Source organism: Gallinula chloropus (assembly GCF_964237585.1).
Source record: "Gallinula chloropus genome assembly, chromosome: 1".
Classification (NCBI taxonomy): domain Eukaryota; kingdom Metazoa; phylum Chordata; class Aves; order Gruiformes; family Rallidae; genus Gallinula; species Gallinula chloropus.
The window spans coordinates 129,235,397-129,259,217 of NC_140085.1; the positions used below are offsets into that span (position 1 = coordinate 129,235,397).

At 44.1% G+C, this 23,821-nt stretch overlaps 2 protein-coding genes across 5 annotated transcripts in view; one reads left to right on the plus strand and one right to left on the minus strand.

Annotated features, from left to right (window-relative positions):
• Positions 1-636: 636 nt before the first annotated feature.
• On the plus strand, positions 637-3,890 carry KLHL34 (kelch like family member 34; the record flags this gene model as incomplete). The annotated part of the gene is made up of 1 exon (XM_084279358.1): positions 637-3,890. The coding sequence occupies one exon, from the start codon at positions 637-639 to the stop codon at positions 2,422-2,424; it is 1,788 nt and encodes a 595-aa protein (XP_084135484.1). The 3' UTR covers positions 2,425-3,890.
• Positions 3,891-5,901: 2,011 nt separating this feature from the next.
• Positions 5,902-23,821, minus strand: part of CNKSR2 (connector enhancer of kinase suppressor of Ras 2) — a gene marked incomplete at both ends in the record, with an annotated part of 222,333 nt that continues 204,413 nt past the window's right edge. For all 4 annotated transcript variants that reach the window (XM_084274856.1, XM_084274855.1, XM_084274854.1 and 1 more), the window contains 2 exons: positions 5,902-6,117; positions 9,243-9,439. In XM_084274856.1, coding sequence (XP_084130982.1) covers positions 5,902-6,117; positions 9,243-9,439 — 413 coding nt within the window. The remainder of the gene's footprint in view (positions 6,118-9,242; positions 9,440-23,821) is intronic.

Genomic DNA, 23,821 nt, shown 5'->3' on the forward strand with positions numbered 1-23,821 from the left:
AATAATCCCCGGGCTCTGATTTGATCTTCAGCTGGGGCTGAAAGAGGACAAAAAGGGGGCTGCTGTCCCAGGGGTGGTGAGGGCTAAACTTACGTGAGTTTGAAATACAGGCAAGGGAGGAGAAAAGCCAGCGCTGCCTTCTCATCCGTGTCTCCTCAGAGCCATGCGCGGGCAGCCAGAGAGGATCTATTTGATCTGCCTACGGAGCAAGAAGGGTCGAGGGCGACGGCTGAGCAGACACAAAGTGTCATTTGTTGGGATTGCCATCTAGCTCCCTCATCTGTCACCTGATGGCCAGACAAGCAAGTGCTCGGCACAACCGTGGACCATTCATCCTTGCACAAGCGACGGAGGAGAGAAACGTAAGCGTCCTGCAGCTGTTGCGACATTCAGCTGTTTTTTCTATAAATGAATGCATTGAACTCATTACAAATCTACTAACTGTTCCCCTATGTCAGGCAAGAGACTTGTTTTTTGTGTTGTTTTTTTGTTTTACTTTTTTATCTTTTGGTTGGGCTTTTCTCTAACAACTGGAGCTCTGTAGGGCATTCAAGCAATGGCTGTCGAGTAGGGCAGCTGTTTCAATACCTAATTGCATTTTAGCTTTAATAACTCAAGGGGAAAGCGTTGTCTACCATGAGCTACTTCCTCTCCTACTGCAAGGCACACTGTACCGCCGTGCTCGCCCAGTACCAAATGCTGAGAGCAGAGGGCTTCCTGTGTGACATTTTGCTGAAAGTGAAGGAAAATGAATTTCCTGCACATAAGTCCCTGTTGGCATGCTCCAGCGACTATTTCCGAGCCATGTTCAAAAGTTATACCCAAGAGTCTAAAGCCAATGTAATTCACCTGCAAGTCATCTCACCCACCGGTCTGCAGCACATCCTGGATTTCATCTACACATCCTTGCTGCCCCTTTCCTTTGAAAGCCTGGAGGATACCTTGGAAGCTGCAAGCTACTTGCAAGTGACTGATGCTATCGGCTTGTGCAATCAGTACTTAGTTAACAATCTTGCCTTGGAAAACTGCTGCTTCTCTGCCAATGTGGCCAGGAAGTTCTACCTGCCGGATGCCTTAGCAGCAACAGAAAAATACATTGTCAATAATCTTTGGAAGCTGCTGGATGTGGATTTGACAGGACTGCTCGAGCTGAACTTCAGGTCTTTGCTAGCGGTGGTTGAATCACCAGATCTCCCCATGGTGAAAGAAACGTGCCTGTTAAATCTCGTGCTGCTGTGGCTGAAGCAGGATAAGCCCCGGCTGGCTCATGCTAGCAGCCTTTTAAAGCACATAAGATACGGCCTCATCCCGGTGGAAGAGCTGAGGAAAACCTACACACAGTCAGAAGTGCCCCTCTCCGCAAGTGTTAAGTGCTTGATCATTAAAGCAATAAATTACCATACGTCTGTTTTCAAACAGCCTGTCCTGCAGGATCAGTCCACCATGCTGAGGAACCAGAAAACTCGGATCATTCTGCTGGGAGGAAGGACAGAAACCGAGGGGCTCGTCACCGACGTGGTGGCCTTCGACGTTTACAATCACAAATGGCGATCTCTCACGCAGGTGCGGGACAGGGTTCAGAACCACAGCGTGTGTGTGGTGGGGAACTTCCTCTATGTATTGGGTGGGGAAATAGAAAGTGGTGCCCCAAGTGATGCTAAAACTGAAAAGGTCTTATCGGTTACGAACAAGGTCCATCGTTATGATCCAAGATTTAATACGTGGATCCAGATCACGGGCATGCTGGAAAAGAGATGCCAGTTTTCTTGTTGTGTCCTAGGCAAGGATATCTTTGCCATTGGTGGAAGGGGAGAGGATGGGTCATTGCATTCGTCTGTGGAAGTCTACAACATCAGCAGGGACAGATGGACGAAGGCCAGAGAATTGCCTTGCAAAATACACGGCCATGCCAGCGCCGTTTGCAAAAACATTATATACATCTCTGGCGGCAAGTACTCGGACCCAGCCAACACGAGCAAGGACGTATATTCCCTGAGCTCTCTTGAAGGGCAGTGGATGAAACAAGCCCCCATGAGCATTGCTCGGTTTGGGCATCAGATGGCAACAATCAGACAAGCCATATTCACCTTTTTAGGATTATACGAACCATTCTCTGAAATAGAAAGATACAACCCTGATCAAAACCAATGGACTCGGTTAAGACCACTGGTCTATGATCGGTTTTGCTATGGCCTGGCAGTGGTAGAGGAAACAGCTCTTCTTATTGGGGGGAAGAAATGGCAAAACTCACGGGAAGTCCCCACGCAAGACGTGGTTGGCTACGACATAGACAATGACGGCTGGGAAGAGATCTGCAAAGCCCCCTTGCCTTGGAGTGGGCTGCAGTGCGCAGTGCTGCAGCTCTCTGAACTGGCCGATGAGCAAGAGAGTGACAGCCAGCAGAAGAGGCCATGGCACTGCTGAGCACGCACACCGAGGAACAACCGCCCCAGGAGATGGGCCAGCCGGGAGGTCCTGGTGAAGAAGAAGAAGAAGAAGAAGAAGAAGAAGAAAACTGCAATGGTGCTGAACGTGACAGAGTGGAGGTTTTGCTTTGACAAGCCACACACTTGGTGGAAACAGTCAAGGAAGTCTGGCTCCAGCATGGGAAAAGGCATTAGGATTTGTAGAGCTGGAAGCCCATCTCACTGAGGAAGGACGTGGCAAATAGCACGTTTGGAGGCGACGAGTGAGGACAGTTATCCTTGACTTTTGAAGAATAATACCTAGATAGCAGTTAATAGGTGTTGCAAGTCAGATTTTTCAAAGGTTAAAAAAATATAATCCATCTTTTCTGTTTTCTTAATCAGAGGTAATTTTCCCAGCTGGTAAGTGCTATTGAATTTTTGTGCTAAGGTTAAGCAAAATGAAAGTGAGCTTTATAAAGACTAGAAAATTGGTGCCTATGAGAACTAATAACAAGTACTGCCAGGGGAAAGGTATTATTTGATATGCTACGTACTAGGCAAGAATGCCCAGTGTGAAAATATTGGACAGAAAGCATGGATTTTTCTGATGTGTAGACTCAGTTAAGGCCATAAGTTAAAACAGTGACTGTGATAGAAGCCGTTTCTCTCTGAGTGGCCTTTGTTGTCACATGCCTTTCAGATGCTTATTTTGTGTTATTTTAAAGATGCACGTTACTGGCATTTCTTTTGTACCCACACGTCGTGCTAGTTTAGATGGCTGGAGCTGAATGGGTGTATTTATTAGCCTCTAAGAAACATGTTGTGCTTCAACTAACGCCTTGGTACTTACCTTGGTAGCGTACGTTGCTTTATCGTACGTTGCTTTATCGTACCTTGCTCATAGTGGTAAAATTGCTCACAGCTCTTGAACAAGTACATGAGAGCATCCTGCAGTCAAAAAAAGTTTACTTTCATCAAAGAGTGTGAAGGGGAGGGAGTTAACTGAAGGTTTTCAGAAGTCTTTATTCAGTGTCTGCCAACATCCAAAACAGCAATAGCCTTATTTCTTTGAAGTTTGAAGGCGTGGATTATGAGGGGACTTTAAGGTAGGTGGACCTGTGAAATGCAGGTAAAACGGTCAGATGCTGTAGAACCCCTCTGGCGTGGAGTAAATCGAATCTCAGGCCAAAACCGTTCATTTAAAAGCTAAATTTATTGTACTTCATTTTACAGTGTTCCCTTTCTAGGCTGAGAGTTAATACAATAAAAATATATATAGAAGAACATTTAATAGTCTTAAAAGAAGGCAGCACAACAGAGAGGACACATGTTCTTTGTCACTAGACTAGCTTAAAAAACTGTAATGTTTAATTTTCACCTTTAAAGCAATCAAGCTGACTTTACTAATGTAAAGTGCAGGCAGAATAGCTGTTGCATAGCAACAGATCTAAGTCTTCTGAACTGCCTTGGTTTTGACAAGGAATCAACTACATAATGTGCATATACATCCATCAGATATAAAGAGTTTTTCATATGAATATATTTACTTTTGGTCCAGTAAAACAATAGCAAGAGAATCTAAATGCTTGGAACAATAGCACAACCCATTTCAAGTCAAGCATTTTTTAAGAGAAATTTACAAAAAAACCTCACAAATTTAATGTACAAGTCGGTACCCATGCAGTAAATAAATGCTCAGTTTATACAAACAAGATTCTTCTAATGGTACAAATATTACACTGGATCCAGAATTCTATACAAATGTTAATATGTGATTTGTCATCCATATTGACTTGAATATAGGATTACTGAAAATGGGCTACAGAAAGGCCACTCTTCTGTACAATTGTGCAAAATCTGCAAAACATTTGCAACCCAAATGCAATACAATAACAAGAAGGGGGGAGAGGGAGAGGAAAAGGGAAGAAACTGAAAAAGAGAAAGTGAAGAAGGAGAGGAAAACGAGAGAAAGAGAGAGGAATAAAGAGAAACAGAGAAGGAGAGAGAAAATAAATCTGTCCTTTCTTTCCTTCATCGCTTCATGGATATAACTGCCAGGACATAGCAGAGCTCATAAAGTTTAAAATACATTCACTGAGCTGCACAGGCAATAGTCTAAAGTTGGTTAAGAGTACAACTCGCTGTAGAAAGTATAAAGGAGGCTTTCCCCTTCCACGTGAGCATTGCTACATGGCGTCGCGAGCCCTAACTTAGGCAGCAGAAATATTTTGTCACGCTCTGAGCACTTTTCGCAAATAAGCCCATAAAAAAGTAAATACGTGGTTTAAGAGCTGCCTCCTGCTATCATAATCTGGGCACGTGCCTAACTCTAAGGAGCTCTTTCTACTCATATTCGCTGGGCTGTCTCTAGCGCATCTCAAACCTCACGGAAGTTTAAAATGTTTTAATTGGCTTGTGAACTCCGCAGAACCCAGACACATCCCTTCCCCCCTTCAAAAGCAAACCGGAGGCTTTTTTACTCCTCAGTTATTTTTCATGTTCCGTGCTCAGCTCTGCTCCCACCAAGCACCACAGCTAAATTTCACAGCTCAGAAAATGCATAGGAGACTACTTGAAAAATCCTATTCATTCCTTTTCTATTGTGGGAATTTTCAAAGCCTCTCAGGTTCGGAGCATTTTGTGGGGAACCTTTTCCACTGCTGCTTTTCCCGGGTGAGAGAAACGCTGCTCTCAAGGATGTTCAAAGCCTGCATTTCCTCTTTTGCAAAATCCACACTTTATACTCACACCTTCAGTACAAAAGCAGCATAAAGGACAGTACCATGACCGATTTATTAATAAATCAACCAAATGTGATTAAGAGACAAATAAGACATTAGTTTGGTCTTCATCAGATTACAAACCAGCATCCCTTCGCACTCACGGTAAACCTTAGCAACGGGCTTTAAAAAAGCACAAGGAAATGAGACCTATCCTTTTGATGCTTAAATTCACATTAGTCATTTCTATCTGCTGATTTTCACCATCGTGTGTGTTTGACAAAACTGGAACACAACCACCGTGTCATAATTTTTCCCTGTTATTTAAGAAAACTCCTAGAGATTCTCATTAAATATAAAAATTGGTTTTCTTCCACCACCAAAATAGTACCCGCACTCCAAAAATGCAATGCAATACTGGAATTATATAATATAAAATATCATTGTAAAAGTGGCCTTCGATAACAAAACCTTTAGCTTGTGGAACTTCCTGTGTGAAGGCCAGAGTCTTCCAAAAATGACTTTAAATATTCAATAGCTAAAGATCATGTTTGTTATTTCACAGAAGGTAAACACAAGCGGAGCGTTGGTAGCATATAAAACATACAAATCCTCGTTAAGGATGTGGTATTGTTGACCACTGAAGGTTTACTTCACACAGCCGAGTAACATTAAAATATAATTTACTAGAGCTCCCACATATTGATATAAAAACTACTTTATGCACTTCAGTAAAGGGCTGGAGTATAGCAAGTGGACAAGGAGAAGGACCCTTATACATGCGTTTCAATGTAAGAGTGAGTGTGCGCTAAGGAGGCTATAAGTGCATCAACCTCAGACGAGCCATTAACAGAGTCCCTCGGGGTGCTGCTTTGATAGATGTCCATGAAGAGATCAAGGTACATTTGTTTCCATTCTTGAAAGTCTCTAGACGTCAAAGCTGGATTATCCAGCACTTTATCTATAATGGCTACTTCTCCTTCCCTGGCCTGTGAAAGAAAAGGGACAAGCACAGAGTCAATGGGAGCAAAGAGTCATGGGTAGAATCAGTCATGTGGGTGCAAGGAGAGAATGGGGGGGTGGGTGTGTGTGTGGGGCAAACACAAGCAACCAAGCCCCCTAAAAGCAAGGGGACTACCTGTGTGCTGTAGGACCGCTTGCAAAGAGGAGGCCTTCCTAGCAAGGGTGTCACACGTCACCCTGTGGGGCTAGGCCTTCCCTTGCCCTGTCCTGCACCCTCAGAGATAGTCCCCGTTCCCCCTCCTCACCCCTTGTTCGGCTCAAGAAGAAGCAAGCCAGCCCTGCACTGTTTACTATTAGCTGCTTGCGTTTCTCAAGACGGGTTTCACACGACAAAGAGCCATCTGTTTGCTCTTCTCCATGAGCGTAAGAAATACTGCGTGGGATGCTGACAGATGGCCTCTCGCACGCCAGCAGAGCTAAGCCTTTTTTGCCAGGCTTGTCATGGGGACACCTGAGCGCTACATTGCAAAGGCTTGTGCAAGGACCCCCGTGGTAATGGTAACTCATCTTCAGTAAAGAGCTGGTGCATGCGATGGGCTGGCTGGCTGCAACCTCTTCCTACTGCTGCAGTGGCAAAGAGAAGGCAGCAATGGGTAAAACCCACCACAGCTTCTAGTACATCCTTATTCATCATCAAGGACAGGGATGTGGCTGTGTCATAATCTTCAGACAGTGATTAATTTATTAATAGATGACGGGCAGCTGGTACAGGTCAGAGTAAGCCTCATGTATACCCGCAGCCACTCATGACTGTTGCAAGCAACGGAAGCTGGAGGCAGCAGACTTAAGCCTTGGACACACAGCTAACATGCAGGTTTCCAGCACCACTCCTTTGCGTAGGTAGTATGGTATGGTCACCAGCAATGCCCCATCCATCCTCCCTGCCCGAGTGGGCTTCACACTCCTCATGGCTAACTCTCATTTTCCATGTTTGTACTATGAGTATGTTAAATCTTTATGGGGAGCATGTTAAAGGGAAATATTAAGGTGTGTCAGATCATGTTGATGGGAGAGAAGGGTCAGAGACATCACCCATAAGCAGTAGGCTGTATGGTATTTGTCATGCTTTGCAAACAGCTGCTAATTAATGCTGTCTACTAGAAAAGTAATTTTCAGAAGTGGAAGTGCAAGCTGGGAATGACTGGAGAAAATGGAGCCATGGGAACTCCTGATTACCATATCTCTACTTGAACTACCATAACCAGCTTCTCGCAGATTGTGGCTGATACCCACACCTCTGCACTACCAGCCAGGTAGCTCATCCTCGTCAGCAGGAGAATGGTTTGGTGGTTGTAGCACAGGAAAGAGAGCAGAGGGGTCTTTTGTTAAGGACTTAGATGGTGGGACAGAGATTCTATGGACAGCAAGAAGTAGAAGCAATCTGGATGGCTGTCTCAAATTACCAGTAATTTGGATAAGTTCAAGGGGACTTCAGAACTCCAACCTCAGCAGGCCAGGACAAATGGCTGCATTCAGGAGGAGAAATCAAAGGCACAGATTAAAGCAAAAAATAACTGACTGTAGGTAACAGCAGCAACTACTGGTAGATGTAACTACCAGTAGCATGGCAGAGGTGGAGCTTTGGGTTAGAAGAGAGCTAGAAACTCATCATGAGTTACCCTGAGGACACTGTGAAACAGGCAGGTGCCACTCTAGACTGGTCCTGTGCGCAAGGAACCGGAGCTGCCTGTCTTTGGTGCTCGCCGCCATCGTGTCTTCAATTATTGGTGCCGGGTACTTTAAGAATGATTAATCAGGGTCCGAATGAGAAAGGTGACAGGTTTAAAAAAATATGAACAGAAAACAAATTGTGTTTGCTTGGTCCAAAATAAAGATGTCCCAGAGAAGCATGAAAATGGGTGAAGGGGATGAGCTGCTTTTGGAATTCCCTGGAGGAAAGCAATTCCAGTCGTAGGGAACCCTCAGCATAACGTAGCTCAGGTACCAAGAAATGCTAACAAGCTGGACAATTAAGCATGGCAGCAAGCTGCTGATGCTGAGCTACAGTTTTGGTGTGAGTGATCCTGCCGTGGTGCAAAAGCTTAGCTACAGTGTGAACCTCCTGCCACCCCGACATGCCTGAGACAGCTGTGATTTTGTTTCAGTTTCTCACGCTTGTAGAAGTCATGTGGAATGCCTGTGCACCTTGGCTTTTTCTGCCAGCCCCCAATACTGTAACCACTCACATGCCCAGATAACACTGCAAGTAGTAGTTGCTTTCAGTGAGATGTTGTGGTGCAGAAAGTTAAGGGTGAGCAAGATTCTGTCAGGATGGGAGTCCTACAGCATGAAAATAATATTGCTTAAATACTTCTCTAGGTGATGGAAAACTAAATTAATTAATGTTGATAAAGCCCTCTTTGATGAAAGCTGTTACAGAATCAACTGTACAATTATCTAGTGACTTAAAACGTGGTAATTTAATACAGTTAACAGGGTCCCTGGGGAAATCCAGCATATTGTTTGCCGAAATCTCTATCAGGACAGAATTGAAACTGCTGTAACAAACAAAGAAGCTGACAGGGAGGCTAAATGAGCTGTGGTACTCTTAGAATAACCATAACAATCTTCAAATCTATTGTTACCACTATCTATTTATTTAATCAATCCTACTGATTAAATACAATGATCCTATCAATTTACACTGAAAGCAAGCACGCAGTTTCCTCCTGGACAAGTTCAGTAATCAGAAAACAATCAAGTGTTGCAAAAACTCCCTTTTGAAAAGCTGTCTTGGCTTAACTTTTGACTTTGGCAATTATAGAGCGAATGGGGTTTGGTAAATGAAAATGTTCAGAGACAAAGAAGGGATGAAGGTCTCCTCTGATAATTTGGTGTCAAATTCTGTTAAACTAGCTAGAGGAGGAGCAGCTGACTGAGATTTTATCTGTGCAGAAATAAACTGATGCCCTCACTTCGACTGCTCTCCCAGGGCACATTTTTCTCTGCTTTGACACCAGTGCTTCACAGCAACTCCCTTCCCTTGCATGCTAGGTTTGGCCTGGACTCCAGCAGCCTCAGTTAATCTCTGACCACAGAACAGTCCCATACAGCCCTGGGGCAGGATTTTTCCTCCCTCTTTTTATCTCACCTTTAAAGTGCTTTTCAGAATTCGCAGCTGGTGCAGTTTTTCATTGACTACTGGGTCGCTACATCTCTTTATGAAAGATTTCTTATACTCCAGTTTAGTGGAAATCCGGTGTTCTCCTAAAGGAGAGAGGCTGGCCTGCTCCAAGGCTCGGTACAAATCTTGCAAGGAGTCTGCTGTTCTTTCCTCTATAGTTTCAACTGCAAAGAGAAAAAGGAGAAAAAACCAAACCAAAACAAAACCAAAATAAGAAGAGGAAAAAATAGAGAAAGGATCAATGTATCATTAATGTGATTATAGGAAGTTGTATCAAAAACCTTTGCAAAATGTTTACTGGTTTAACCAAACCATAAGGAGAACATTTCACACCTGCTAAGCTGCAGGAAAAAAAGTGCTGCAATTATAACTGCTCCCTCTCACTATTGCCTTCAGGAGAAAGGGAGGAAGACTTTCCAGAACGCAAAGTCTTGATGCACAAAGGGAAAATAATAAAAAAAAAAAGAGAAACAGTGCAAGGTGGTGTGATATTACAGCAATGTACTGTCAGAAATCCCATCTCTGGTATTGCAGCTAAATATGGTCATGACTTTGTTACTGCATGGAAAGGAAGCCCTGGAAGCATCCTGCTGAGGAAGGTGATCAGGGATCGGATCTTGGCCCTGGAGCACTGATATGGCATTTCAGATGATGTTTATGATGGTGGCATTGGAGTGACATGTTGTTTTCCTCCCTAGAAAAGTTGGTTTCTTTTTGCCTCTTATTTTTGATACTCAGGAGTGTTGTTCCACCATCATTAATAAATACAACCACTTGTAGTATTTATTTTACACTGCCATTACCTGAAGGTTCAGCAGCAGATTACAGACTGTACCTAAGAGTGCATTCGTGACAGCGTACCAAGCAGCACTACAAACCAAACCAGAGCTGTTTGCAGTATAGGTTTCTGTATTTATTATAGGTTTTAAAATATTTGTTCTAACTAGTACTGGGAGCATTTTAAAAGGAAAAAATAAAAAAAGTGTTACTTCTCTAAAGCCAAAATCTAGCAAAGACTGGGCAGTAAATGTTACGCTGATAGAAGCTTTTTTTAAACACTTTGTTTAGAAAGCATCAAAACATTTTAACTTCTCACACACCGTTTTCCCCAGAAGAAACTAATGGCTCCGTACAAACTCAGAGGTGCCAGTGAGGCTCCAGGATTAGCTGAGCGGTGACCTGGAGAAGCCAGGGCAGCCCTTGGGAGCAGCCAGCTGAATGGGTAGGCAGCTCTGTCCCAGCTGCCCCGTCGCACAGCGATACGCCTGTACATGCAACAGCCAGCCACCCCCTGTGCACAGCCTCTTGGTTGTCTCCAGAGCCCTCAGTACCCTGCCATCCAATCTTGGTTTTCACAGGGGTGGGTTTTCCCCCAAAGTGCCCGTGTCCTCAGGATACTCTTGTAGGAAGTCTGGCTACCACTGTTTGGCTTCCTGTGACTGATCCTGCACCAAGACATTACCCATCTCTGCTGCCACCGAGAGGGAAGACAATCAGAGTTCAGAAGTGACATTTCTAGCTCACCAGGCACTACCCAAGGCCCATACCATGCAGCATGGCAACTACTCACCTCAGGCTCAAGCAAGAACTCCAGAGACCCAAACCTCCACACCCCATCACAGAAAGTGTTTGCATTTGTTATACAACTTTACATATCAAAGAATTTCCCGGTCAGCATCCCAGTCTAGCCACATCTCTCATCAGTTTATTCCTTTGCCTTTTTTAGGAGATACCTGTTTTTAAAGCACTCTTTTTTTTTCTTTTTTCCTTCTTTTTTTTGAGACATATGGAAGTGAAGAAGGGCTCGAGGCTTTTTATTGATATAGGTGTTGTTAACATGTACATAGCTACCTAAATCCTCCCACCACACAGCACCCTGCATGGAGAGCTGGGTTTGTTAATGTAAGGGATGGTCAGGACTTAAAAATAGAAATGAGATGCATTTCCCTTTCTTGTTGACTTCTTATTAAAATATCTAATGTGTTAAAGGGCAAAGCATCCAGTAGCTGAATACTTGAAGACTGGCTAAAATTCCCTGCAGTCTTGATATTTATGCTTTCTTAGAAAGTCCACGCAGCAGCGAGATCAGATGTTTGGGACCTATCAGTTCCTATCGCTGAACACTGAAGTCCACCAGCCTGACAACTGGGGAAGGGGAGTGATTTGCTAAAGGGCAAAGCAAAAAGACCCACCTTGATCTGACAAGTGAGTATTTTACATCTGTTTGTCTCTTTCTCTTATCTCTCCTTACGCAAGGCAATAAAGATCTTTCCTGGGGTCTCTCCTACCCAGCAGCATTGGCACATTGTACCCTCGGGGGATTGGTACCGGGACAGTCTGTTGAAGAAGCAAGGCAGTGCTTTGACTCCATGTCATCTGAATTTATGTTGCTAGGGTGATGTACAGCCTGGACCAGCAACCAGCCACTGCATTCAGGCTTGCCATCGAAAACCCACGGCTTCCTAAAACACCAAAGGCTTCCACCACAGTGAAGGACAATATTTGGATTTAACCCTGAGTTTCAATACTGAATGACAAGTACTATTAATGAACCTGGAAGGCAGCATGGCCCATGTGGGTTCAATGATTCTATGATTCTATGAAACGTTGGGCTGGGAAACTTGCCAGGGACCCTCCCTCTCCATGCCACCGTCACGAAGGTCTGCATGGCTGGCAGTCCTCAGGGTAACCTCCTTGGGCAGGCAGCTACTGCTCAGGGGGACTGCAGGCAGGGGATTTCTACCCTTGCCCCAAATGGTAACAGCTCTGAGGCTGCAGGGGAAGAGGCACAGGACTACAGGGGCACGATGTGGGCAGACTTAAGCAGTAGCGCACTGAACGTCAGGTCTTTGAAAAGCACGGGGACGTCACCTCCACCCAGCTAGGGCTGCCACCCCCGGGCTCTGTCACCGCCTTGGTGCTGTAGCTGTGAGCGGTGTGCAGGAAAGGGGATGAGATTTGCTATGAAGCAAAGAGCAGGCAAGAAAAACAGCAGGCCTCTTTCCTTAAATGTCTTGCTGCTGCTGAAGCTGGGGAAGCTCAAACAGGGCAAGACACCGCGTTGTTCCACCCACGGCTGGGGAGAAGGCAGCGGGCGTCACACTAACACATCCCAAACCCTTAATATTTTCCAGAGAAACACTGAAGGTGGTGGTACTGCTGCTCTCAATGGCTCTCAGTAGGCGGGAATGAGATTATACACGAATCTCCCCTCCCTCACCCTTCTGCTAAAGGCTTTGATTGATTTCCTGTAGGTGTTGGTGAAACCCTTGGCACCATAAAGCATCTGAGGTACTTGATTAGATATACAGCTGAGCTTAAAACATACTTTCTTTTTTTAAATCGGTGGATTTGTATGCGAGTCATGCTATTACAGCAGGGCTGTCTCCTTAAGGAAGAATAAGGCCTCAGGTAATGCCTTGTTTAAGTAGAAAATGTGGCCTAGTGGGATTTGCAAATGACCTCAGAATGGCAGCCAAGACAGCAGGTTGGTTTTCACCTTCTCTCTGCTGCTGAGTCATAGGGATGCATCTCCTCTTTTTCTCTGAATACGCTGTCAGGTACCTGTTCCACATGCTACTACTAAAAAGGAGGCTCTCTTCTCTGACATGGTGATTTTGTCCTCTGCCCTGCTCCAGCCTGCCCAACTCTGTAACTCTGGAGCAGGAATAAAGCTGCATAAACTCTGCAGGAAACAGGATCTGGTTCAGAAATGTATCTTCCGTATACAAGACTACACAGGCACTAAATTTGCTAACAGTGAACCTTCTGCTTTGTCTTCAAGTGGATGCAAAGCTATTTGCATTCAGTCCAGGAGCTAAAGAATACATTGGTTTAGCAAATGGCATATTATTATTTTTCATTATTCTGCTCTCTGCAAGGAAGAGTTTCTGAACTTTCTCTACTTTGCCCTTGCTTCTTAAAATGCAGTAAATATTTGTATCTACTTGTATGTTTCCTCAGGAGAGAGAGATGGAGATTGTGGCCAGGTGGGTGAAACTTGAAGAGGTCAGGAATGGTTTGGGTTGTTTGGATTCAGGAAAAACTGATGGGATTTCTTAAAGTGTGCTGTCATTTGTTGTTGAGAAGAGCATTCACTGAGAGCCACGATGTACTAAGTGTAACTACCTCCTGGTGCTGTTGGGGCTGTTCATCTTTCTATTATTTCCCTTTTACAAAACATGATCCCCAGAACAATAAATAAGAACATCAGGCACTTGAGTAAAAAGTGACCAGGAAGAAGCAGTCAACGTTGATATTTACATGGATTGAGACACGATCAATCCATGTAAACTGATGATTCAGGAAGATAAGGGCAATGTGGAAGGACACCGTTGCAAGCCAGTTTGGTTGCTTATTGGGCACAGAGGATCTCTAAGCACAAATTTCTCGTCTGCTTTAAATATATGGAATAACCTCTAATAATTTTCAGTGGAGGTTCCTGTACTTCCATGACTCAGTTTCCCTGTAAAAGCTCAAGCCACTGGAAAGAAGCTTGCACGGTTTTCCCCTTTCAGTGAGGTACCAAGGGAACCTGTGATGCACCAGGGACTGTAAGTGCACATAGCTGCCCACGCAAGGACACTACAATGCAGTTAATCATAAATTTTGTCACCCACTGTGCTGACAAGGTAGGATTTTTCAATGATTGACACTGTCCTTTGAGGCCCCTTTGTGCTTTGCCAGTGCCTCCTGACGCCACCCAGGCTCATCCTGTCATCTTCAGACTCCTTGTCCTGACTGATGGACACTGCTGCTGCCCCGATAGTGTCCTCTATTTTCCTGCTATCCTCGCTGCTTTTCACTACCTTTACAGCTTAGAGACGCGCTTTCCCTCACCATGCAGCTCCTCTCCTGCACACCCACTTCACTTGCAATTAGCCCTGTGTCTGAAAGAAATTACCACCCTCTGCAAATCCTGAGAAAGCCGAGCTGCTGTGAAGTCTGTGACAGGGAGCAAACAAGGCACTAGCAGTCAGACTGAAATCCCCCAGCTCCACTGAAATTTAAACTCACATTTTCATTCCTTTTGGTGAGCTCACTTTCTTTGGCAGAGGAGCCAGCTAAGCTCAGCTTTCTGAGGATTTTAAGGAGGAAATTTTGTTAAAATACGTAATTAATTACATTACAAAACAACTGCTGTATGCTATTCCCCTCCCTAAAAATCACAAAGATTTGCTTCCAATTTGAATTACACCTTTCTGCTTCACCTTTCACACAGGGGAGGCATCTACCTGAAGCCTCACAGAGACTTTTTGAGTGTCAGTGTTGTTTCACCGTGACAATGAAAATCCCAACCCTGTCCTCTAGGAAATGGTCTCAAACTAGATAAAGCAGGCCCTGAAGCATAAATCTCTGGATTGTTTGTTTTGTGGGGTTTTTGGTTTTGTGTGTGTGTGGGGGGGTGGTTCTCTTTGCCTCTACTCTGCTCTCGTGAGACCCTGTCTCTAGCTCTGGGGTCCCCACTACAAGAAAGACAAGGACCTGTTGGAGCGAGTCCAAAGGAGGGCCACAAAGATGACCACAAAGATGGACTGGAGACAGGCTGAGAGATTGGGCTTGTTCAGCCTGAAGAAGAGAAAGCTCCAGGGAGACCTTACAGTGTCCTTCCAGCACCTGAAAGGGCCTACAGGAAAGATGGAGAGGGACTGGGTACAAGGGCATGGGGTGATAGCACAAGGGGTAATGGCTTTAAAATAAAACAGGGCAGATTTAGATTAGATATAAGGAAGAAATTCTTCCCTGTGAGGGCAGTGAGGCCCTGGCACAGGCTGCCCGGAGAAGCTGTGGCTGCCCCTCTCCCTGGCAGCGTCCAAGGCCAGGTTGGATGGGGCTTTGGGCAACCTGGTCAGGTGGAGGGTGTCCCTGCCCATGGCAGGGAGGTTGGAACTAGATGGACTTTGAGGTCCTTTCCAAGCCAAACCGGTCTGTGACTCTATGACCCTGTTGTGTCTATGTCCCCACCTGGGAACAGAGAAGCTTGTCTGCCCCCAGGTAGCTGGTAAGAGATACAGTCCCAGGACCAACAAAGCATGTGTCTTGTCTAATAGGTCTATCACAATCTCCTGGTCTTGCAATGGTGTCACTCCTAGGTAGTGCATCTGTCTGCTGATCCCCTGGGGAGGGAAGGCGTCCTACGGCAGACTGTTGAGCCCTGTACCAGGCTATTTGATGGCCCAAGTGTGCTGACAGGCAGGCAGGAGCAGGGGACAATGTGGCTGCAGGGTCCAACAGCCTGTCTGGGCTTGTAAACCCCACAGAAAAGCTATGAGAAAGACAGAAAGGGTCTCCCTTTATTTAATGTGGAAAAGTAGAAGGATAGAAGGAAAGTGGATGAGGTTTTAGCTGTGTTGGAGGAGAGGGGAGAGAAGAAATCCTACAGAGAAGTGGTTGTTGGTTTCTCAGTGCAAGGCTTAAATCCATCTTTGCTGCTGTTCAGGTTAATCATTAAAGTCCAAACTGCACAAGAGGGAGACATAGCTAAATGCTTATGATGCAAAGAGCCAGGAATTATAGTAATTTCATACACTATTTGGATGGAGGGCAGGCAGACTAAGCTAGGTATTTCCTTTCCCTCCAGACTACAAGCTAAAAGGAACAAAATGGTGAAATCAATGAAAGGTTGACAAGGAGATGGTGTTGGCACAGCTGTGTGCTGTGTGTGAGGTCACCCCTGCACAGGTATGGGGGGACCCACGGTGACATGGAAAGTCAGCTCCTGGCAGGAAAATGCTACAAGTCACATCCCTGGTTACCGAGGAAAGGAAGAAACAGCACAGTGTTCAAGCCTTGTAAGGTACAGCAGGGAGGAGGTGCAGTCAGATGCAGTTCAGGTCTAGGTGGAAGCCAGCTGCTAATCATCTGCTGTGGGTAATGTAGAGCAGATTTCCCTGTTAAAGCACAAATAGTAACCCGTGTCATCTCCTGCAGCACGTTATGGCAAGGTCAAGGCCTGACTGGGCATGTGAGTATGCCTGTGAGCATGCATATATCTATATATCTATACATGTATATACATATACACACGTATATATTAATGCTTGCCATGAGTGAAGAAAAGTTTAAGCAAGCTGAAGAAATGCTGGGGGCTTCTTGCGCAGTGCCTGGTCCCTGCAACCCGTCTCTCTGTCATCCCTTCCCTTTGCCTGCCCTTTTCTGATCTGTGTAATCCCCCATCCTTTCTGGCCCCGTGTACCTGAAAATGCAGGATTTTCCCCAAAGTCTTGAGTCTAGGAAGGGAGGAACACAGCTCCCCTCCAACACAGCTAAAACCCCACCTGCTTAAAAACAAGCTTTGGTCCATGTGAAATGCTACTGGCTGGAGGATCAGAGAACAAGTATTAAATCCGCATTGCATACCTTTCTTTCCTCTAAAGGGGAAGGTTTTTGGTTACCAGGATAGTTGTACGCGGAGTCTATTCTCTCCTATTATGTAAACCTGCTGGCAAAAAGAGTTATTCCCTAGAGAGGGTGTTTGCTGAAAGCACCAACACAAACAGAGCTCTGCAACACACTGGAGTTTTCCACCCAGAGATGTGAGGCTGCCTCTCCTCTCACATGTGCCAGTGCGAATTAGTTTCTTGAGACAAACTGAAGTGTGCAGACAAGTGGAAAACTCATCTCCCACAGGACAGATTTCTGAAGGTATTTCAGGCATTTTCCACTACAAGTGAGTTCAATCAGAAGCAGTTAGGTACCAGAACCTCTTTTAAAACTTCTAACCCTGGCCTTTGTAAGGCCTGAGAGATGCTAAAGCTCTGTTGTGGCATCCATGGTCTAATACTTTTTGTGAACTATTTATGGCACTAGTGCTTTTCTTATTGGATCAGTGGAGACCTGTGAATCTCTTTCCCTCTGAGGTCACCTTTCTGGTGATACCTGAATGACGGGCTTCCTATACCTTGTCACGGCCTTGTGAGCCACCACTGCCCTGAAGACTGCAGCTTGCGAGCTAGTGGCCAAAGCATATCCAACCTGCAGGCTTCAGGAGACACTTGAGCTGGTCTTACTAGAAGTCTCACTCCCATGCCGGTCACCACTCCTCAGCTTTCCATGCAAAACCCACTGGTACTAAACTTGGAATTAGGAAAAAAAAAGAAAGGATCCTCGAGGTTTCTCCCCACAAACCCGCATTGTTGGGCTGACAGTAACATTCAGGCATCTTCTGCATTCACTTAGCGATGAAGTACACGTGTCAGCAGATGGGTTAATATGTTAGTGAGAAGGGAAAACACAGACAGAGGGAATAATTAGCTCACTTTGTTCACCCTGCCTCTTGACAGCTCCTACGCACCTCAAACAAGCATCAGGAGAAGCTCCTGATTTGCTCCCAGATCTGCTGTTTCATGAGGTTTTATCAGTGGGATATGATTTCAGAGAGGGCATAAGAACGAAGACAACATAACTCCAAAGCTTCCCAAAGTAACAGGGAACTCCACTCAGTGGCAGAACTTTTTGGCAGCAGGGTTATAATTGCATCCTTCGGTATTTGGACATGGTACTCTACTCATTAAGTTGCCTGTGAAGGCATCAGTTTAACCTTCATCTGTTGAGCGGGTTTTAGTGACTCTTTGGGAGAATTTTAACACGATGAAATAGGATACCCTGACATTCTTCCCTGCCACACTTTGATATAAGGTGCTGTTTAATTTTACCGCAAGCTACCAATGCTTGAAGTGAAATAAACAGAGCAATTACGTTTTGATGGTAGGCTTCCCCTCAGTCCCCATGGTTCAGAAACAATGAAAAACGTCTTCTATTTATGAGGTATGCTGGGAGATGAAGCAAACTGGGCAAACTGCTATACATCTGGGGATGCTGTGACTTTTAAACGGGATGAGGAGGTCCCTACGGATACATCTCCCAAGCAATGTATGGAAGCAATTACTCCTTTGGGAAAATGTTGAGGTTTTTTTTTTCCACAGGCTTAAGCTGCTAAAGCGCACGGGGCTGAAAAAGATTGAGCGACAAATGATATGGACCCAGCGACGTTACTCACCAGCCAGAATCAAGCCACAGTCACGCTTGCACAGCAGCGATGCCTGTCAAGGTTTAAGGGCTTGATACCTGAAAGTAAGCTTGAACAGAAGGGGTATGTATTCCTGGTGAGCAATGCCCACCGAGGAAATAATGACCCTGGCTTCAGGCTACAGCCCAAGGTTGCTTATTTACATGAAAAATGTAAAACCAAGAATGAAGTCTTCCAAACCGCTCCCATCGCTTAGGAATGGCAATCCTACTTTCAACATGAAAGGAACATGGCAAATTAGCGTGGGCGGCGCCCCGATTAGTTTAATAGCCGACTTGGTTATCACTGTAATGCACTCTGCTCCGTTGGGGAAGCACCTCCCAAGGCATTTATGACAGGGGCCTGAAATACTTCTGAAATCACTGTCCCAGAAGACGTTGTACTTATTCAGCTATTCAGATATTTTTTTTATTGGCTTTTAAATCGCACATGTACTGATAGACTGATTAGATTCCAGACTAATTAATCTCCACCCTGGTATACATGTTATTTATGTAGGGCATCACACTGCCAAATATTAAGCACCCCCCTGTCAGCTGCCGAATGCCCATCACACTGCCACAGTCTGTAAGCGCTGCGGTGCGCCCTTTTCTAGACATGGCTCATGTCATTGGGCGTCATAATGAACCTGTGAACACGTATGCACCTTAACATAAAGCTCTTTCAGAACTGGCCCGAGAATTGTCGCAGAAGAAAGGTCTGTTCCCCCATCCCTTGGGAAGAAGAATGTGTTCGCACTCAAAAGAAACAAGAGAAAGGAAATGGACATCAGCCCTGACAAACAATGGTTACGCACAGGCAAAGCTGAAAATTTGCTGGCTTATTTCCTTTATTAAGCCCAAAATAACACCTTCAAAAAATCCTGACTTCGTGAATAAATCAAATGCCTTCATTAAAGAAACATTTACTGCCATTTTCTAAACTTTATTTTAAGGCATACAGAAAAATATTTAACAAATGTGTATGCAATTAAATGCCGGGGACTGCTAATTACAGCCCTTCTGAATGCCTCGGCAAAACAAAGATACTCGATACAATATGTTAGAAAGGGTGGGGAAAAGAAAGAGAGGAAGCTGAAGACGATCTAATTCATATTAGCACAGATATATGTTGGCCTTCGGCTACGAGCAGCGAATAAGCCATCAGCGTCACCCCAAATGGCAGCCAAAGGACATTTCAGAGTCACGTCTTTGCTTCTGCTTCTCTAATTCATTTCCAAAACATTTCACCTCTAACTAATTATGGAATTTAATGACAGAACGTGAAGGACTGGCTGGGGTTGCAGGCCATTCCAACAAGGCTTTAATGACATATCCTTCAGGTTGCACAATCTCTATGTACTTAGCGGTGATTTATCAGCCCTGGCAGAGGCAGGTACTTCAAAGGCAACCTTATATAAAAAATAAATTCTGCCTTTGCCAAGCGTTGGAAAGAGCACTGAATTAAATTTAAAAATCAATTCCTACAGACAAGAGAGTCATAAAAACTCAGTGGGTTTGTCTTATTTGGCCAACAGGCAAAAATTTATGACAGTACAGCTTTGTAATCAATAATAGCAATACAGTGTATGTTTTTGATCGGAAAAAATTAAAGATGCCAAAACAACATTGTTAAATATATAGGCTGATTTGTGACAGTCCCATTGAGCAGAAACACAAAACATGCATTTTGATGAATCTCCAACTAGTTTATGTCATACTATACTTTTTATTTTTCAAAAAAAGAATATTAAAACTATTATAAGCTTTGTCACCTGCTGTAAGGCAGAATGATGTAATTTTATTCACTGCACATTTCCTGTTCGTGAGGCAAAAAAGCATAATTTACTTCTTTATAAAAGGGAAATATATATATCTATATATATATAATTTTATTGGTATTAACATAATGCAATACCATACATTGAGCAAACAGAAAGAAAACATTTCAAAATACATTTTTTAAAAGTATCTCCCCGTAAGATAGTATGAAATATCAAGTAATTAGCATTAACATTATTACAATACACCCTTAGCCAAATATATTAAGGAAAATCCACATTCTAACCACAGAGATAGAGGCAAACATCAACCCATAGGGGACCCAGAACATAATGATAAATACAATATCTGAATCTACTTTGAGTGACATCCAGACAAATACTGGCCCCAAAGCAGCCCTCTGGAGTCGGGGTGTTATACAGAGAATACTTTGTGCCTGCTTGGCCAGGCAGCATCACTCACATGTTTAAGTCCTAGAAGATAAAGAGGAACCGAAGAGTTTATCTGCAGAGTCTAATAAATCTCAGCGTGAGGTATCTTCTCCATCATCATCCAAACGAGTGCCAGTGTACCCTCTGGTAATTCATTACGAATCATTAGATAAATGGAAGTCTCGGAAAGGTCTGTACATACCTCCACTTGACAGAATACACTTAAAGTTTAGCATGACACAGTAAGGTGACTTCCTTCACTAATGTGAAGCACGCTTAAAAGACACGACTCTGCCTGGTTGGCCTGAACAAGTTCACTGGAGTTCAGTACAAGCAACAGGATTTTACAGTTACCATGGCTGAATCCCTCTTTAATTCCTCGAGGTCTGCAGAACAAAACTGAGTGACATCAAAGCCCTTCCCCTGCCAAGACCCTCTTCCCCTTCCGTTCTCCCATGCGGGGGGCAGTATTTTCTGCAAATGTGCTCCGTGTAGACTGGATCTGACTTTGTGCCTAGTCCCATTGTGGAAAGGGTGCATTCTTCAAAAGACTGGCCATGCCCTTTGACACCTTCCTGGAGGCCTCATATCCAGGCATGTGGTTGTCTATGCTTTAACAGGTCTGTTCTCTGTTATAAACATCAAAGTTATTCAAGAAGAACTGACTTTCTGAACGGAGGCCAATAGGTCGCTTGCAAGAGGCTGAAGTTGAGTCTCCGTCGTGCCAATTCTCTAATGATAAGTTTATCAACCTTTGAGTCCAATCGGTTCAGTGCCAAGAGAAGAGGATCCCATTTGACATGGAGAGGTGCTATCAACTCTCGCAGTGTATTAGCCTAATACGATAAAGCAGTGATACAATATGTTGAAAGAACTGTGATGTGCCATCATTTCCATTTCATATCAGTATATTAGAAATACTATCATGCAAACAAGACCAAATAGCAAATCTGGCATTCAGTGGCAGCACTAGAGAGCTCTTCTAATCTGCATGCAGCTATGCTTGTGAGGACAGAGACATGGCACTGCTATGACACCTTGCTCCATCAAAATATCCATCCCTGATGCGAAAGAGGTATTTAGGGCAGAAAGTTATATATTCTCTCTTTCTGGATATGCTTTAAAAAAAAAAAAAAGAAAAGAAAAAGAAAAGAACAGAACAAAGACCGATTAAAATAAACCAAAACAACAAACCCACAAATAAAACGAGAACAATACACATCCTGACCAACTTGGGCTGGTTTCCTCCATGTTGAAGACACATTAGCTCATTTGGAAGTACTGACAAAGGGTCACATGAATGAGGAGAAAGGAAGCAAAGAATGTGCCCCAAATCCACCAAACGTGCTACAAACACAGAAAAATATCCTGTTGGCAACTTATGCATGAAATAGGAAAAGAGGTGGCACAGCACAATCTGGCTCGTTTCATTATCCTAGCTGACAATCCAGCATTGTGCAATGTTGGGTGAAGGGTAAGATACGGAGCTGGGAAATGATGTGATTTTGAAACCACACAGACATTACATACATCCAAAAGCTAGGGCTTGGGAACTCGAGAATCTTTGCAGACCTGTGTTAGCAAAGAAAAGAGAAAGAGAAAGGTGGAATAAACAGCATACGGCCAAGTCGTTTGCTTAGAGTTTCTGTGTGGATGTGCACTTCAAAAGCCTGGCTGCTCTAGTACGTACCCTGTTCTATTGTCCGCTCCACTTAGTTGTGATAAAAAATGAAGCCTTTCATGGATCCTGAAATCCATTGTGGACAAAACTCTGAGGGATGGCTTATTGTTAAATACCCCAACACTTTGGGGAAAAAAGTTCAACTGCACAGAATATAAAGATGTACAAATTCAATCCAATTTCACTGGTGAGACTTGTTTATCCTTTGTCAAAGATTTCAACCCCCCCAAAAAGGACAGAATGAAAAAGGAAGGAAAATATCAAGTATTGCATTTTTGCTCTTGAGCATATCACAAAAGGTCTGGGAAAGCAGAGAAGAAATGTTGTCTCAGCAACAGAAGGCACAAGGTGGAAAGGATCCCAGATGGAAACATTGGTGCCATTTACTCCACCCACGGCTGCAACTGGAAAATGAGTTTCCAGAGAGGCACGGGGTGAGAAATGCTGTACAGAACTCAAACCAAGTTCAGCCTCTCCTCCACTGCTGAGATTTCCTGGGGACTCTGTGCCTCAACAGGGAGAGGAGGAAGGAGGAGGGAGAGGAAAACAGTTTATGTAACTAAAACCTAAGTATAGCAGTTGAGAGAAATTTTATGTAACTTATTGTTTAAAATAAGGAACATTTGCTTCTACAACCAAAATGAAAAAAAAATTGAAACAAAACAAAACCCAAAACCCAACAACCAGCATCAAGCCCCAAAACCAAACCCCTGACAAACGGAAGGCCAAACCACCACATTCAAGGACTCATGGGGTTGAGAGAAGGGAGACTCAGTAGACTGCAAAAGGGAATCCTTTTCCATTTCATCCTGTTTTATACTACAAAGAGTCCCAGTAAGCAAAATGAGAGTTGTTGATTTGTTTGGAAGCAGGCACTAAGTGAAAGAGGATACCGCTGCCTCACGTGTAGCACTTCCTCATCTTCAGGAGAACTTGTTGTCACATGGATGTTGTTCATATAACTTTGCCTCTAAAATGTGGAAGTTTTGTTTCAAAGGTCAGGCTTTGGTGAAAGAAACTTCTGTTGCCATGAAGCAGGGGTTATGAAATAAAGGCAGGTGATTGAAGTTAAGGTGAGGGACATTACCTAGTGGACATCTATGCCCAGCTTTTCCACGCGCCTTGCTGAGGCTGGCTGGGACATGTCCTCTCTGTCTATGGAAGAACTGTGCTATCTTCACCAGATGGTGGGACAGGACCTTTCTTAGGTACCTGAACTTTGCATGAGAAGATGAGTACTTCTGAAAAAAATAAATTACCCAAACAAACCCAAATCTGCCAATAAGCCTTTTGAAAAGGCTACTTGGTATTATAGCTCTGGCTGTCATAGGGCTATTAACAAACACTGGCAGTTCTTTGCTACCCTGGTTTGGATTAGTCACAGTGTGCACAAACAGCATTTCATGAGGGCCTCTTACAATAAGTGGTAGCACGCGCTGTCCTCTTTTTCTGAAGGTGAATATAATTAACAGGCACTTTCGTGGGGGGGAAAGACTTTTCTAAAAAGATTTTCTCATTATTGTACTGTATCACTCTAACTGATATAACTAATTGTACATTATTTCCTATTAGTGTGGATGCACATTAAGAGCTTAGAACTTCTGTTTCTTGGTAGTAAGATACATTTTCTTTATCGTTATAAACCC